At 43.6% G+C, this 17,798-nt stretch overlaps 1 protein-coding gene across 4 annotated transcripts in view; it reads left to right on the top strand.

The window, feature by feature from the left end:
• Positions 1-1,105: 1,105 nt before the first annotated feature.
• TRMT61A (tRNA methyltransferase 61A) overlaps positions 1,106-17,798 on the top strand; it is a 49,551-nt gene continuing 32,858 nt past the window's right edge. Inside the window, exons 1-2 of one of the 4 annotated variants that reach the window (XM_030215099.1) lie at positions 1,106-1,161; positions 4,103-4,461. In XM_030215099.1, the coding sequence (XP_030070959.1) occupies positions 4,131-4,461 (331 nt within the window). In that variant the 5' untranslated portion in view covers positions 1,106-1,161; positions 4,103-4,130. The other 3 variants (XM_030215095.1, XM_030215097.1, XM_030215096.1) reach the window with 3 other exon arrangements.

The following is a 17,798-nucleotide window of genomic DNA, read 5'->3' as shown; positions in this document are numbered from 1 at the left end:
GTGGTCTTGGGTTTGCTACCTCTGTGAGTGTGCAGCAGAGAATGAATCTGAGGGTACTACAAGTGACCCAGGTGGGCATTACTAGAGAAAGGACATTGGTGACCAATGATGTTGGTCTTTTCTCCAGTATATTCTATGGGAGGATATTTAAGTGATTAAAAGATGGACCCTTTCTTGCCTACTGTCATCATGTTGAGCATATTCCATGTACTTCCTCCATACAATTCCAGATGTTGCTGACATTTGTAAATCTACAAGAGTAATAATTAGCCTCATGCATATTTAAATGAGGCAGATAATGAATTCCATCCCATGGAAAGGAGCCTAAAATCCCTGTTTGTAAGATCATTATTGACCTATTTACCTCTATTCTGATTCCCAGGTGCATCCTTTTAAACTCAGGATAGTATATAAGTTATGAATGAAAACGGTAACGGAATTCAAACATGCGTGGGATAAGCATAAAGGAATCCTGTGCAGAAGGAATGGATCCTCAGGAGCTTAGTCAAGATCGGGAGGCGGGGCTGGTGGTTGGGAGGCGGGGATAGTGCTGGGCAGACTTATACGGTCTGTGCCAGAGCCGGTGGTGGGAGGCGGGGCTGGTGGTTGGGAGGCGGGGATAGTACTGGGCAGACTTATATGGTCTGTGCCAGAGCCAGTGGTTGGGAGGCGGGGATAGTGCTGGGCAGACTTATACGGTCTGTGCCAGAGCCGGTGGTGGGAGGCGGGGCTGGTGGTTGGGAGGCGGGGATAGTGCTGGGCAGACTTATACGGTCTGTGCCAGAGCCGGTGGTGGGAGGCGGGGCTGGTGGTTGGGAGGCGGGTATAGTGCTGGGCAGACTTATACGGTCTGTGCCTTGAAGAGCAAAGGTACAAATCAAAGTAGGTTATGCACAAAAAGTAGCACATATGAGTTATCTTGTTGGGCAGACTGGATGGACCGTGCAGGTCTTTTTCTGCCGTCATCTACTATGTTACTATGTAGTTATCTATTTGACCCTCCTGAATAGCTTTCTGTTTCAGCATCCTTACCAGTCTCTAATCTATGCCCAGCAGGAGGAGCAGTGATGTTCATTCATTTGCCTTTTTAAGTAAAAACGGGGAATGAACTGATGTCACAAACTTCTCCCATTTCTGGGCACAAGATGAACCAGCTAATAGGTGAGTTCTACCTAGATGCTACCCTTTCATTATTTTTCTTCTCCATAAATAGCCATGTGTAAAACCTTCATGAATCAAGCTCTTAATAAGCCAGTCAAGCATCATTATTTTGATGTTGGAATTGGGGCATGGCAGAATGTTTAGGCAAGATCCGTTCTTCTGTCTTTTGAGCAATGTTTCTTTGACAATGGTAATGCCTTTCTGGACAAAATTAAGAATTACTTTGAGATAACAGAAGTTGCTTCTTCAGCTGTCAGGCACATGTGCTTTCAAAGATTTCGGGCACACTTGTCCCCTCCTTACTAGAGGTGTGCAACCGAACAATTTATAGGAGACTAATGTCTAATCTGAGAGTACGGGAACCCTTTCCCATTAACAAGTGTTAAGAATTTGAATGCAAAATACCCAGTGTATAGAAAGCAACATGCATTAACAATGCATAAAAGTGAACACCGACCCTTTAATACAAAAAATATTAATTATCAGCGGTATTAACGTCCTAACTTTAACACTAACATATTAACGCATAACGCGTCTACACGCATCACCACGGGACGCTAATTCAAGCTACTTATGTCTTTTACTTAGTACATTTCCCAAATTCCAATTCAGGCTTGCCTCGAGCAAACTAATTAAAACAGGAAACTACAGCAAGCAGTTATCATCAAAATTGAAATAAACTGTTTTCCAAACTTTTGGCTTGGCTGGCTCGATTTCGCTCTTTCTCTTCTTGCGATCTTATCGGTGGTGCCTCTTCTCATCTCTGCCTTTCTGCAATGTTTCTAGCTTCTGAACTAAACTGGATCCTCTCTTTTTCTTCCCTCTGTCTCTCTACCTTTCCCTTCTTCCTCCACCCTCTCTACTCTCTTCGCCCAGCTCGTTTCTCTCCATCCTTTGCTTATTCCTTCTGTCCCTCTGACGTCCGCCAGCATCTCGCCGCCGTACGCTCTCGAGCTACTTTGACTCTATGGGGCATCCGTACTTCGGCGCTGTTCTCGCGATACCGGGATGTTCTTTTTCCTTGATGATGATGATCCTTGTTTTGGTGCCGGGCGGGAGTTCTGAGTAAGTTGGTGGTGTGGGAGAGGCGAAGTGAGTGGCCGGGGGTAAGAAAGAAAAGGAAAGGTGCTGGGACTGTGCGAGGTGGGAGAGTAGCGGATAGTGACAAGGAGGAAGAGAGACTGAAAGGTGGAGGGCTGGCGCGAGGAGGAGGAAAGAGCCGAAGTACCGGTACGTGAGAGAGGAGCTCGAGACACGGGAGGAGAGGACGCAGAAGAGCTGCCAAGTTACCCATTCCAGGAAGGAGACGCTTTGGCCGGTCCTGGTTTTAAACTTACATCCCAAAGCAGTGTGGGACTTGTAGTCCATGATTCTATCCATTGAAATCAGTGCTGCAGGTACCATAATGCACCAGGATGAGGTTGGCAGAAATCCAGGACTGGAAAAACAGCCTCCCTCCTGGAATGGGTAACTTTGGCAGCTCTGCGAGCAGTGTGTGTGGGTGCTGATCACCCCAAGTATTGAGTGAGTTCCTTCATTGTGTCCAGGAAGGAATAAGTGCCAACATTTCAAAATGACTGGGGGTGCCAAATCACACCAGTCCTGTCCCTTTTGATGTAGGAAGTCTGGCATTGTTTTCACAGCACAGGCATTGAAGGCAGTCCCCACATGTTTGTTTTTTCAAAATATATGGAAGCTGCTGAATGTTGGGACAAGTTACCATTAGTGGGAAAGGGAGATGCTGAACTTTGGGAGGAGAGTGGTTGGAAGGGTGTACTGGATGTGACAGGATAATGGAAGGGAGATGCTGGATTTTGGAGAAGTGGAGAACAGGGACACATGAGGAGATGCTGGACTTTGAGAGGAGGGAGAGAGCTTGGAGGGAACCTGCTGAACATGATGGAGCTGTGCAAGGGAGAATAGGGACACAGATGGGGAGATGCTGCACCACCTGAGCAGTAGGATAGCAAGACAGCTGGGATGCTGGATATGCAGAGGGGATGTTGGACATGAGGTAGAGGGCTAAGGAGATGGGAGAGGAGAGAGAAAGCAGGTATTCAAGCACAGGCAGCTCCTTCTGACTCTGGGCAAGTCACTTAACCCTCCATTGCCCCAGGTACAAATAAGTACCTGTATACAATATGTAAGCCGCATTGAGCCTGCCATGAGTGGGAAAGCGCGGGGTACAAATGTAACAAAAATAAATAAAAAAATACACTATAAATCACCCTCTCTGGACATAATGAAGGAGCTTGCTCAATATTGGGAATGTTCAGTGCCCACAGAGCTGGATCCTCACAATAAGACTATCGACTTCTGTCGCACCTAGAATGTAAACCGCACTGAACCCTGGAAAGGGGATATTAGCGGTATACAAGAATTGATTTATGTTATGTTTATCTATCAATACACTTCCAAGCCTACATGATTTATTTATGCACTCTTATTTGTAACAATTGTAAAATTATTATTCAGTTGATATGATTGCTATGATATTCTTATGCACCTATCTGTATCTATATTCTGAAATTCTTATTCTATAATGTGTATATGGCGTTGTAACATTTTGTAAGCCACATTGAGCCTGCAAATAGGTGGGAAAATGTGGGATACAAGTGCAGCAAATAAATTTGATTTTGATTTGATCCTATGCAGGGAGGGTAATTTATATTGTGTTTGGCACCCCCCAGTTATTTTTAAATATTGACATCTATGAGAAGATGAGAACCCCTTATTCTAAACGATTGTCAGAAGGTCCCAGGGTCATCTGCTGGATATGTTGAAAAAGACAGAACCTGCACTACTGTTAATGTAAAACTTTGTATTTTCCTTTTATTTTTTCCGTTATCAGCCTTCTTGATTTGTTTTGTTGTCCGTGATCAAAATGCCTCCACCATTATAACTGAAATCCGTGCAACTAATGGACTTTTTTACTTTTCAGGTTTTCCTAATCAAATAAAAATTTGAGGATGAGTTTTGTGGAGTATGGGGAGTTCATGAAAGAAGGAGACATAGCTATTGTGTTTTTGGGCCATGACTCAATGTTTCCAGTGAAACTCCAACATGGTGCACAGACTCAGACCAAGTATGGTGTTATCAGACACTCCTCAGATCTGATTGGCAAACGTTATGGGTCGAAGGTGACCTGCAGCAAAGGGGGATGGGTATATATCCTCCACCCAACTCCAGAACTGTGGACTATGAATTTGCCTCACAGAACCCAAATTCTATACTCTACTGACATTTCCTTAATCACTATGATGTTGGAACTGAAGCCAGGCTCCATAGTCTGTGAATCAGGTAATGAGTCAATTTCCATCCTTAGTTTAAACTTGTATATTAAGTTCCATTTTCTGTAATCAAGGTTTTACCACCCCATATGTTTCTGAAATATGTCAAAAGTAAAAAGATTAGTATTTTGCTTTGGGGGAAAAAAATAAATAGTAGTTTTCACTGGTTATGGAGAAAACTGTTATTTGTAGGTTAGGATGCTGTTAGGGACCTTCATTTTTATGGCATTTTATTTTTCTTGGGAAAACTGTTCACTGTTTTCCTGGGTAAGCATTAGAATTTAGTTGGTAGCCAAATAACATTTTTCCTTTGCATCAAATGCTTACATCACTAAAACCTGTTGATTACAACAACATTTTCTCTTTAGGGAATCACTAGTTTCCTTGAGCTCCTCTTGTCAAGTGTATGCATAACAATATTCTAAGCTATGAGGTGCCTGCACAAAATTATACATAACAATGGCAAACTTTAAAAAGAGAAAGGTAAGGATTACACAGTGGTTATCCCACATAGGAATTTATTGGAAGATAACAGAAATTTTGTCAGAGAAGCACAGAGTTAAAACAATAACAACCAAAAAAAAAAAATTGCCAAGAAGAAGCTTTTTGCTAAACAACAAGAGTTGACAAGCTTGCATTAGGCCACATAGAATAAGTGCTTGGCAGGTTGTGAGATCTCTTCTTGATTTGATATACAAATTGTGCAGCAATAATATTGCAGCTGGACTCGGACAGACCATAGATGCCTACAGAAACAATGGGCTGAAAGCAGCTACCCAGAACTAGCAGAGATGGTATGCATGTAGCTCTCCTCCTCTGTTATCTATTTTCTTAAATGGCTGTTGCCATCCTTCTGGCACAGAAGGAGCTGTGCCCAGTTCACTAGGGTAGTCCACGATCCAACATGTACTGGAGTTTGGTGCCACATACCTGCTCCAACATGGAGAAAGTGGTCGCTACCACTGCCTAGCAGCCCCTGATGTGTTGCCATTCAAGCCCAGTAGAGCTGATATGGCCAGGCCCAGGAGCTAGAACAACAGTAGCAATCAATGAGCCATGGACAGAACGTCACCCTGCAGCAGTACAAGCCTGAGACGCCCCTCCCACCCTGCACAAGCTGCAGTTATAATTCTCCTCAGCATGTACCATTGCATGACACCCCTGACTCAGACCTACCAAACGGGCACTTCCCCCTCCCCCTTCTCATTGCATGGATGCCCATTTGAAGGCCATCAAATTGACAGACTGTTAAATTAGAATGCAGTAATATACATGGAACCTTGCGAGGTGATAAATTTAAGGAGAAAATTACTTCAAACCAGTGTTAAGCTTTCCAAAAAACAGGGACTCTGAACAAACAATAAAGATTCCTAGATATTATTTGACCAACATAGGAGGTGCCCAAAGACAGCAATATGCTAGAGCTTTGGAGACAAGTGTTCTGATCTTCAAGCTCATGTAAGAAGATAAGTCATATATGGATTGGATGTGGATGGATTGCTCATACCTATCTACATCTTTAAGTGATTCTTTACATTGATCTAACAAAAGGTATCGCTAACTGCAAAATTCTGAAGTGAACATAAACATTTTAAATACATTTTTATTTAGTCATTTTTGATTTCTTGCTTTACCATTCAGAGAAACTCCAAGGTGAGTCACCAATACAAGTACACTGCTGAGAGAACATACTGACAAAATAATACATCAATCTCTACTACTACCTACAACTATACAAAAATGTATATAATACAAGAGCAACAGTGTCTGACAATGACCAGAGGAACAGGAGATTGGAGTATTGAACCTAAGAAGTAGAGGAGGAAAAAAAGTCCAGGGAAAGGTGACCTCTCGGTACTTCAGAGCTGAAAAGGTAGTTCAGAGAGCATTCAGTGAATGCCACAGAAATAACTGCAATGAATTTTATCACTAGCGGGTCAGCATCACAAAGTATAAGGGCAGATTGACAGATGAAGACTAGTTTTACCATTGAAGGAATTAGAATGATCCGGAACGTTTTGTGTTGCATTGTTGATCTATTCATTTGTAATTGGAGAGCAAAACATATTGTGAAGGCCTGGAGTCTGATTTAGCAGCACAGAATGGAAGGAAATCTTTGTTAGATAGGGCTTTTTGAGTTTAACTTGATGTGCCAATGGCATGAATTTCTCCTCTGGCAGCTGAGACTGCTTGCTGAAAGAAGTGTTCCATTCCCATGCCAGGGCTTTCCTTTCTTGAAGCAGGCCATCTAAAAACGTTCCCCATGTAAGGGAAGGCTCTTGCGAACGAGGTTCCATCATACTAGATATAATGGCTGTCACTGGGAGTATTACATTGTAGTTCTTGTTTATGGTGACTTTTTTTTTTTTAATGATCTGATTTGATGATTATTAGTGGCCAGGTGATCAATATCATTTTATGCAATCATTCAGTTCTCACATGAAGCCTCTTGTTTCTCATGCCAGCTAGGGTGGGCAAGATGCAGTGTAATATGGTGAGACCTGCAGAATAGTTTGGGCAGTGGCAGAAAATCACTTGCTGTTTCTCTTCAGCACTGCCTGGCTTTGTATGCAGCTATAGAGCGGCAAGGACAGGAAGTCTTGTACCTACAGAGGAAGAGAGAAGGGAAATATCCAAAAGGAACTGATTAGGCAGAACACAGAAATGAAGATAATAATGAAATCAAAGATGTCAGATTAGTAGGACTGCAACTAGTCAATATATAATCTATGACAGAGAAAGGAAAGTCGGTTCACACGTACCACTAATCTACCCCCAGCTTTTAAGACATAGCAATTGTATATTAAACACCTGTCGCCTACCGTTGTAGTCCACATGATGGATGTGAACACTTGCAGCCAGATGCACTGATTAGTGTGAAAGCATGAGAAGTAGCAGGGGCAGCATTAATTGACTGAAAATGACCCACTAAAACTGTCCCTCAGGGCTCTCCATCAGTCACTGGGACACTTTCCTTTTACATTATCTTGCCTGCTATTTCAGAAAGAATCTGCCCCACAATAAAATAAGGTTGCAGAAGTTCAAGGGGGGGGGGGGGGGACCAAGGTGGCAATATCTGAAATTTTACCTTGAATATTTACCTTGAACTTTTTCTTCAAACATACTCCTCATGATACCTAAGCACAGGGGGAAGCTGAGAGGAGTTCCTCCCTCTCCATCGGCTCCTAGCACCTCATGACAAACCGCTGTAACAACTTATGTGGTTCCCTTCTCGTCATCGGGCGTTTCTGCTTCTGGGATGGGGAATAGTCCCAGCTTGGATAGTGAGTTTTTGCTAAGCACTGGAGGACCCTTGACTCCCTCGATTCCTGGAACTGCTGCGCAATCTAGCTTATTACAAGAAGTGGAGGACGCCAGTAATTCTGGCGTCGCAGGGGCAGTCGAGCAAGCAAGTACTGGGGGAATGGAGTCATTATCGGTGCCTGTGAGATCTTTGGTGTCCTTACTAGAGGAGAATATGGTGCAGGAGGAGTCTGGTGTTGGAGCAGAAAACATTACTGGTACATGGTCTGCCTGTTGCTTTAATTATTTCTTCCCTACTTAAGCTGTTGGTGAAGCCAGAGGTGGTGACTTTGGACAGTTTACACAAGGTTTTCTCCTGGATTGTTACAGTTTCTACTACTTCTATAGCCAAACTGCTAAACTTGAGACTGAACTCCTGCACTGCCAGAGTTAATACACTGGATAAATTTGTTGCTGAGATAAAATCTTTTCAATCTTTGTTAATACAAGACAAGTCACTTATGATGTGGAAAATTGAAATTCTGGAGAACTCTTAAAGAAGTTTGAATTTCAGATTTTAAACTTTCCACAATCAAGGCTAACTCCGGTGAGATATCTCTTCTATAACTTTCTGCAAACTGTGTTGAAATTCCCGGAGGCAGCTTTTCCACCTCTTCAAAAAATAGTCTGTGTGACCTCAATTGATTAAAAAAAAAATGACTAAACCCGCATTTTATTTATTTATTTATAGTACATTTATACCCCACATTTTCCCACTAGTGCGGGCACAGTGCAGCTTACAGAGTTACTTAAGGTTACAATTCAATGAGGGTAGTGATACAAAAAGACAGAAAAATGGTTAGAACATGAAGATAATATAAGGATGCAGGACGAGGTTGATGCAGTCGGTGGTGAAACTGGTGCAGTCACTAGGAGGAAGCTGAGGGCTGGTTGCTATTGTTGGGATAAGCTTTCTCGAATAAAAATGTTTTTAAGGATTTCTTGAAAAGCTGGTGGTCGTCAATCCAGTGGCTTAGCCATAGGTGGGCCTGGGTGGGCTGGGGCCCACCCACTTAGGGCTCAGGCCCATCCAACAATAGCACATGGTAATGAAAATGCTGCTCTCCACAATACTGGCACCTTCGTATGCTCAGTTTTCAGCGCATGCCTGCTGCAGACTACCAAGGTGGAGACTGGAGAGAAGCATTTTCCCACCAGCTGAGATATTTTTTTGATGTGGGGGTGGGGGAGAGAACATTTGGTGCCCACCCACTTCTTGCCTAGGCCCACCCAAAATCTGCTGTCTGGCTACGCCCCTGCGTCAGTCTCTTTTAGTGATCTAGGTAGACCGTTCCAAGACTTTGGGCTGACGTAGGAGAAGGAAGAGGAAAAGAGTACCGTATTTTTCGGACTATAAGACGCACCGGACCATAAGATGCACCTAGGTTTTAGAGGAGGGAAATAGGAAAAAAATTTTTTTCCTTTTTCCCTCCTCTAAAACTTAGGTGCTCCGGTGCGTCTTGTCCGAGTTCGGGATCGCCCTCCCCCCGGCCCTGTCACCACTTCTCCCCTACTCACGTCACGCGATCTTCCCTGGTGGTCTAGTGACGTCGGGGCAGGAAAGAGCCCCCTCTTTCCTGCCCAGCGCGCTGCTCTCTGTCCTCCTGTATGCTGCCTGATGGTCTCGGCGAGATTCAAAATGGCCGCCGAGAATTGAAGTCTCGGCGGCCATTTTGAATCTCGCTGAGACCGTCAGGCTGCATACAGGAGGACGGAGAGCAGCGCGCTGGGCAGGAAAGAGGGGGCTCTTTTCTGCCACGACGTCACTAGACCACCAGGGAAGATCGCGTGACGTGAGTAGGGGAGAAGTGGTGACAGGGCCGGGGGGAGGGCGATCCCGAACTCGGGGGGAGGGCGGGAGGGAGGGAAATCACTACCTTCGGATTATAAGACGCACCCCCCATTTTCCTCCCAAATTTGGGGGGAAAAAAGTGCGTCTTATAGTCTGAAAAATACGGTAATTTATATTTAACAGACTTGCAGCTTGGATAGTTTAAGTATGCAATGTGCAATGAAACACTTTGTGTAGACACTCAAGTCTTTCTTGTCTCCTATAGAGCATTTGCTGTATTTTCTTTCTAAATTGAGCTGTCATTATTGCGTTTTTATCCATTGTAGTTGTATAACATTTTAACTGATATTCTATTAGGGGACTCATTTTCAAAGCACTTACAAAGTTCCATAGGTTACTGTGTAACTTCGTAAGTGCTTTGAAAATACGCCTCTGTTTTTTTATTTATCTGCCGAGAATTGCAGGTCATGTGGAAAAAAAGGGCTTTTTTTATCCACCAGGAATGATACAAATCTATTTTCTTTTAATGATCCTTTCCCTCAGTGCTTACTATGGAGTTAGGGTTGTGTGTGTCTGATCTAGAGTTGCACGGGGACTGGAATCCAACCCATCCCCGTGGGGAATCTAACCCGTCCCCGCAAGAATTTAATGGTACATTTAAAAAATTCCTTTTCGCTCTCTCAGTCTCTGGGTTTGAGCTGCAGCACTGCAGGCAAGGAAGGAACGGAAGTTGGAACACTCTGGTGCGCACATGTAAGACTTCTCTGATTCACTGGCACTGTGTGTTAAGAGATCGCCAAATGCACATGCCAGTAGATCAGGTGACATCTGATGCTCGTGCCTATGTCAGAGCTGAGGTCTGCGCATCAGCCCGGGAGCAGAGAGGATTAATAGTAACATAGTAAATGGCAGCAGATAAAAACCGGATCGGTCCATCCAGTCTGCCCAATAGTCACAATCATTACCAATTCATGATTAAATCAACAATGAATGTGATATTATATACTTGATTATGGTCTTTCTGTGGCGTTTCTGGGACATAGACCATAGAAGTCCGCCTGGCCCTATCCTTATGTTCCAACTGCTGGAGTTGCCCTTAAAGCCCACTCCAGCCTATTCACTCATCTGCGGGACATAGGCCATAAAAGTCTGTCCAGCACTGTCCTCATGCTCCAGCCACTAAAGTTGCTGTCTAAACCCTTTCCAGCCCATTACCAGATTGCCAGGTATAAGACACAGACCGTACAGGTCTCCCGCTATTGGCCCTAGTTCATCACAGCCAGAGTCACCATCTAAGTGTCACGTGACACATCCACACACATGCAGCCATTTAAGTTTAGGTTTTTTATAACTTCCATTTTCTAATTAGAGATCCTCTGTGTTCACCCCATTCCTTTTTGAATTTCATCTCCATTTGTATCTCTTCCACCTCCTTAATGGAGACTTTCCACATCTGTGCTGTTAAAGCAAAGAGGAGGAGAAGACAGCACTCAAAGAGCTTGGTACTCAGTAGGTGAGAGGCTGGTGCAAGTGCAGCAAACGCTTCACGAGAACCCCACAGGAACCGCTTCCGTCCCCACGGGAATCTCGCAGGTTCCACGGGATTCCCACAAACCCTGTTCCCGTGCTGGTCTCTAGTCTGATCATATAAAAAAGAGGCAGTGTGGTGATTGTTTCCTTCCACCCAGTTCCAAATATTTGTGATGGCATGAGTGACTACATATTACAAAAGGGTTAGCTAGAATCTCACATACTGTAATATGAATAATGCTGTGCACTCCAGAATAAATGCATATAAAGGGGCCCCAGAGTTGAGTGAATCTTACCAGGAGTGTGAAGGATGCAGTGTCTTAGGACATGGTTTTGCTGTGGTGGAATGGGTGTTTGTGCTTTTGCAAGTCTCACTGAATCACACATTTTTTTCTGTAATACTCTGATGTTGGGTCGGCTTAACCTAAGGGAGCACCTGTGGGAAGTACAAAGGGCAGCTGCAGTCAAGGCAGAACAATAGGTCCTAGCATCAGGCTAACTCAAATAATCATCAGCGTATACTGTAACCAGCAGGAAGGCTGCAGTTTTCAAACAGTCCAATTCATGTGTTTACAGGATCATTCTAGGAAGACTGGTGCTGGGGTGGTCTTGTATATAGTGGCTTATCACTGTACAGCTTTGAGACTGGATTAATCTACATTAGCATGTGTTATAAATCCGTATCACGTGAGTCCCTTAAGGCCTCAGAAAGACTGCACTTGGGGAGTGTATACTTGTCTCACATTGCACTGTGCTTCATTATCTGTTCTCACCTGCAGTTTAGTTTAATGTTTGGCAGAATCTGTTTTTCAGACACTGGTATATTGCAAGGTTTGTTTTTAGCTTTTCCAGGTTGTCTTCACAAGCAGGTGATCGATCATTGTACATTTAATCCATTAATGATCAGAGATGGGATTTGTAAATTCTATGTAGCCTAAAGAGAAGTTTCTTGGGTCAGTTTCTCCAAATGGGTTAGTTTTGTGCATATGTCTCCAGCAGACAAATTCAGGTTTGAAAAATTTATTGTAGAAGCACCTCACATAAAAAGACCCGACACGGGACCCTGTTTTGGCAGTAACCCGCCGCCTCGTGTTGTGTTCTCTATAAACATAAGAAATATATATGAAACGTAATCAGATACACATCAAAAATACTGTAACTAACAATATAAGACATAATAAATATATCTATCTATCACTGAGGTGCTCCTGCAATAAAGTTTTAAAATCTTAATTTGTCTGCTGGAGATCTGCGGCCCACCCTTACTTTTTTTTTTTTTTTAATATATATTTCTCTATGTAGGTTTTTGTTTTCCTGTTTATTTTCTCGTGTGTTGGTTTTGTGCATACTATGACAGTAACGAGCCTTACGTGGAGTATGATCTCAGTCTCTCAAATTTACTGCCAATACTTGCTGTAGGTACTTGCATTTTGTCAAAGAGAGCTTCCTTCTGGAGTTAATAAGACTATTACATGTAGAGGCAACTTATCCATGTGTGCTGGAAATTATTTTAATAAGGCCTGTGCACCCAAAACAGTGGGAGATATTTCCATATCCTTTTGTCTTGTTCTTTTGGCCTCAGACTGCATTGCTTGGTACTTGAAGATCTTCACAATTCATCAAGTAGGCGTTTGGGACTGAAAATGTTGTTGGTTTTTTTTTTCTCTTTCACCACTATGGCCGGTTTCTTGGCACTCAACTTTATATCTGTCAGGATGAGGATGTCCCCGGTGATCACAACTTCTTCATTCTCCATGATTCCCTTAGGGTCATGTTCTCAGTGCTTTTCCGGTACAGTGATGATGTCGTGTTTGCAAAAGTTTCTAATGGATGAGATGTGCCGCCTTGTTGTGCCTTTCTGTATCCCTGGGAGGATTGCGGTATCCAAGGGAACTACCTTGCAGATCTGTTGTGCAGGGAGTAGAGGTAGGGACAGCTAGGACCTAATCAGCATTGGTGTCCAATTTCCAATATTCTGTAAAATTAAATCTGGAACGTCTTAAGTTATAACCGTTAATTTCCCAGTTAACTGGTGACAGCTAGTTGTGAGAAGGCCGACACCTCCCTTCAGTGGAATCTTGGATCAGACATACGTGGAATGTACACTTGACAGCAGTGTTGACAGCCTTGTGTAAAGAGAGGCTGTCTTTGCTTTCTGGATGCAAACCCTTTGAGACGTGATATGACGCAGGAATGCCATTGCTGTAGGTTGCTAAGCCTTTTAGAATGGAGTTTAAATACGATACAAGTATTAGTTATGTGCTTTGTCCACATCATAAGATGGCTAGTTTATTAGTTTTAAAGCAGAATCAGTATGTTTATTTTAAAGCATACCTGGGCTAGTTTTTCAGGAGGTGGAATAGGGAGACAAAAAGCAAAACCAGTACTTGTCTAGATTCTCTACAATTTTTTTTTTTGTTAGCCTACTCTCTGCCCCCCCCCCCCCCACACCAAGTAATTTTTGTATTTAGAACCCCAGCCACACCAAATTTTCAGTGCATGTCAAGGGATGCAAGGGGAGGGATTCCTTTTTTTTTTTAGGGGGGGGGTAGAGGTGAGAGAAGGGATGGTTTTAGGTGTGTGTGTTCTGCTCTTTTGTGACAGAGATAGGATTTTGCTTTCAGGGTGTTTTTCCTATTTTATGAATCTTGTTTTTGGCTGCTTTTTACTTCCATGCCAACAATCACTTTCTTTTCTCTGTCTCATCTTTTTTTTTTAGTTTCTTTTTCACATCCTACTCCCTCCAAATCCCTGCTTACTTTTCCACCTTCAGTGGGCCACTATACATGTCCTGCTAAGTTTCACTTTATCTGAGGACAAGCAGGCTAATAATTCTCACAGGTGTGTAACGTGGTTCACGTTGCCCGGTCCAGAGCTTGAAACATGTTTTACAAAGCTACAAGCATGTGCACCGCACCCCCACCATGCATGCCTGAGCGCCTTCCCTTCTGCCGCAAGAGTACAGGACCCACAGTTCTATTTTTTCCCGCTGTGAGGAGAAGACGTAATTTCTGACTGCTTCTCACAGCTTGGTTTGATTTTTGCCCTGTTTTTTTTTTTTCGAGGCTCTCTTTTTCTTTTTTCCCCCTTACCCTTACAGTTTAGGTTCTTTTTTGCCCCTTTTTAAGTGTTTTTCCTATGCTAGGTAGGCTGTACGTAAGCCTGAGCTCTGGTCGGGTTTTTCCCTTTTTTTGGCACAGAGTCTTTTGATTTAGCCATGGCTGTTTTTTCCTTCCATGTCATCGAAGGTGGTGTCTGTATTCATTGTCTTCGTATGAAGAAAAGAACCCAGTTAGCCAGAAAGGTTCAGCGAGAGAAAATTTTGTAGCGAGGTCCAAAGCCTCAGTGTCGGTGTCTGCATTGGCGTCTTCAGTGTTGGCATCGAGTGCGTCGATCCATATGGATGCAAGGCCTTTAAACACTGGGAGTGACCATGCATTGAGTGGGTCTTCACCTGCCTCGATGCCGGCAGCTGTGCAGGCCCCCCAGTAATCAATCGGCATCAGATCCAACCTCGAGACAGCATGAGGATTCGACGTCATCCTCGTCAGCACCAGAGCTCAAATCCAGAACCTCTAGGGTAGCATTTTCTGAAATGCTACCCCGTTTCACGCGCAGGGCCCAAGAGGCAGGCAGGGCTCTGGAGTCTCAATGCATGGATGAGACGATGGTGCAGGGAGGGGGGGTTAGATTTGTTAGGAACTGGGCAACATTCTGGGGAAGGGGGAGCCTATTCCGAAAGGATGGGCTCCATCTTAACCAGGGTGGGACCAGGCTGCTGGCATCGGCATTTAAAAAGGAGATAAAGCAGCTTTTAAACTAGAAACGGGGGGAAGGCCGACAGTCACTCAAAAGCACATGGTTCGGGATAAGATATCTTTCAAAGATATCACCAAAACAGGGAAGATAGGGTTTCCTGATAGTGAGGTTGCAAAAGAGACCATAGTAGATCAGGTGTCCTTAAATAAAAATAAAAATCAGACAAAAGATTGCAAATTAATACTGTCAAGTACAGAGCATGAGATAAATAGGAACAACAAACATAGTTTGAAGTGTCTATATTCGAATGCCAGGAGCCTAAGAAATAAGATGGGAGAGTTAGAATATATTGCACTAAATGAAAAATTTGATATAATAGGCATCTCTGAGACCTGGTGGAAGAAGGATAACCAGTGGGACAATGTCATACCGGGGTACAAATTATATCATAGTGATAGGGTGGATCAAATTGGTGGAGGGGGTAGCATTGTATATTAACGAGAGCCTTGAATCAAATAGATTGAAAATTCTGGAAGGAAACAAAACAATTCTTGGACTCACTATGGATTAAAATTCCATGTGTAAAGGGGAAAAGGATAGTGATAGGAGTGTACTACCATCCGCCTGGCCAGGATGAACAGAAGGATGAAGAAATGCTAAAGGAAATTAGGGACGCAAACAAACTGGGTAACACAATAATAATGGGTGATTTCAATTACCCCGATATTGACTGGGTAAATGTAACACTGGGGCATGCTAGGGAGGTAAAATTCCTTGATGAAATCAAGGACAGCTTTATGGAGCAGCTGGTACAGGAGCTGACGAGAGAAGGAAAAATTCTAGACCTAGTCCTTAATGGAGCGCATGATCTGGTGCTGGGGCCGCTTGATAACAGTGATCATAATATGATTGGATTTTATATTAACTTTGAAGTAAGTAAACATAGGAAATCAAATATGTTAGCATTTAACTTTAAAAAAGGAGACTATGATAAAATGAGAAGAATGGTGGAAAAAAAACTTAGAGGAGTGGCTGCGAGGGTGAAAACTTTACATCAGGCGTGGATGCTGTTCAAAAACACCATCCTGGAAGCCCATGCCAAATATATTCTGCATATTAAAAAAGGAGGACAGAAGACCAGACGACAGCTGGTGTGGTTAAAAAGTGAGGTGAAGGAAGCTATTAGAGCTAAAAGAAAATCCTTCAGAAAATGGAAGAAGGAACCAACTGAAAATAATAAGAAACAGCATAAGGAATGTCAAGTCAAATGCAAAGCGCTGATAAGGAAGGCTAAGAGGGACTTCAAAAGAAGATTGTGTTGGAGGCCAAAACACATAGAGGCTTATTTTCAAAGCACTTAGCCTCCCAAAGTTCCATAGAAACCTATGGAACTTAGCCTCCCAAAGTGCTTTGAAAATATGCCTCATAGTACAAATATTTTTAGGTATATTAAAAGCAGGAAGCCGGCAAAAGAATCGGTTGGACTGCTAGATGACTGAGGAGTAAAAGGGGCGATCAGGGAAGACAAAGCCTTAGCGGAGAGATTAAATGAATTCTTTGCTTCGGTCTTCACCGAGGAAGATTTGGGTGGGATACCAGTGCCAGAAATGGTATTCGAAGCTGACAAGTCGGAGAAACTTAATGAATTCTCTGCAAACCTGGAGGATATAATGGGGCAGTTCTACAAACTGAAGAGTAGCAAATTTCCTGGACCAGATGATATTCATCCCAGAGTACTGATAGAGCTGAACAATGAACTTGCGGAGTTATTGTTAGTAATATGTAATTTATCCTTAAAATCGAGCATGGTACCGGAAGATTGGAGGGTGGCCAATGTAACACCGATTTTTTAAAAAGGTTCCAGAGGAGATCCGAGAAATTATAGACCAGTGAGTCTGATGTCGGTGCTGGGCAAAATGGTAGAGACTATTATAAAGAATAAAATTACAGAGCATATTCAAAAGCATGGATTAATGAGACAAAGTCAACATGGATTTATCTACTACATTTCTTTGAAGGGGTGAACAAACATGTGGATAAAAGTGAGCCGGTTGATATTGAGGAGCATAATCGAAACGGGCGCCCAAGTTTTCCTGAGGACGTCCTCGCAGGATGTCCCAGCGAAGGGGCAGGGAAACCCGTATTGAAACTGAACATGGCCAAGACTGAGCTTATTGTCTTCCCTCCCAAACCCACTTCTCCTCTCCCTCCACTCTCTATCTCTGTTGATAACACCCTCATCATCCCCGTCTCATCTGCCCGCAACCTCGGGGCCATCTTTGACTCCTCCCTCTCCTTCTCTGCGCATATCCAGCAGATAGCCAAGACCTGTCGCTTCTTCCTCTATAACATCAGCAAAATTCGCCCCGTCCTGTCTGAGCACACCACCCGAACTCTCATCCATTCTCTCATTACCTCTCGCCTTAACTACTGCAACCTACTTCTCACTGGCCTCCCACTTTGCCATCTATCCCCCCTTCAGTCCGTTCAAAACTCTGCTGCACGTCTTATCTTCCGCCTGAACCGGTATACTCATATCACCCCTCTCCTCAAGTCACTTCACTGGCTTCCGATCAGGTACCGCATACAGTTTAAGCTTCTCCTTTTAACCTACAAATGCACTCGATCTACAGCCCCTCCCTACCTCTCTACCCTCATCTCCCCTTACATTCCTACCTGTAACCTCCGTTCTCAAGACAAATCCCTCCTGTCAGTACCCTTCTCCACCACCGCCAACTCCAGACTCCGCCCTTTCTGCCTCGCCTCGCCCCATGCGTGGAATGGACTCCCTGAGCCCATACGCCAGGCCCTCTCCCTGCCCATCTTCAAAGCCTTGCTCAAAGCCCACCTCTTCAGTGTCGCCTTCGGCACCTAACCACCACTCTATTCAGGAAATCTGTATTGCCCCTACTTGACATTTCGCCCATTAGATTGTAAGCTCCTTGGAGCAGGGACTGTCCTTT

This window comes from Microcaecilia unicolor, chromosome 9 (genome assembly GCF_901765095.1).
Source record: "Microcaecilia unicolor chromosome 9, aMicUni1.1, whole genome shotgun sequence".
In the NCBI taxonomy this organism is placed as follows: domain Eukaryota; kingdom Metazoa; phylum Chordata; class Amphibia; order Gymnophiona; family Siphonopidae; genus Microcaecilia; species Microcaecilia unicolor.
The sequence above is the reverse complement of the archived record's forward strand: the minus strand, read 5'-3'. Positions and strand labels throughout refer to the sequence as shown.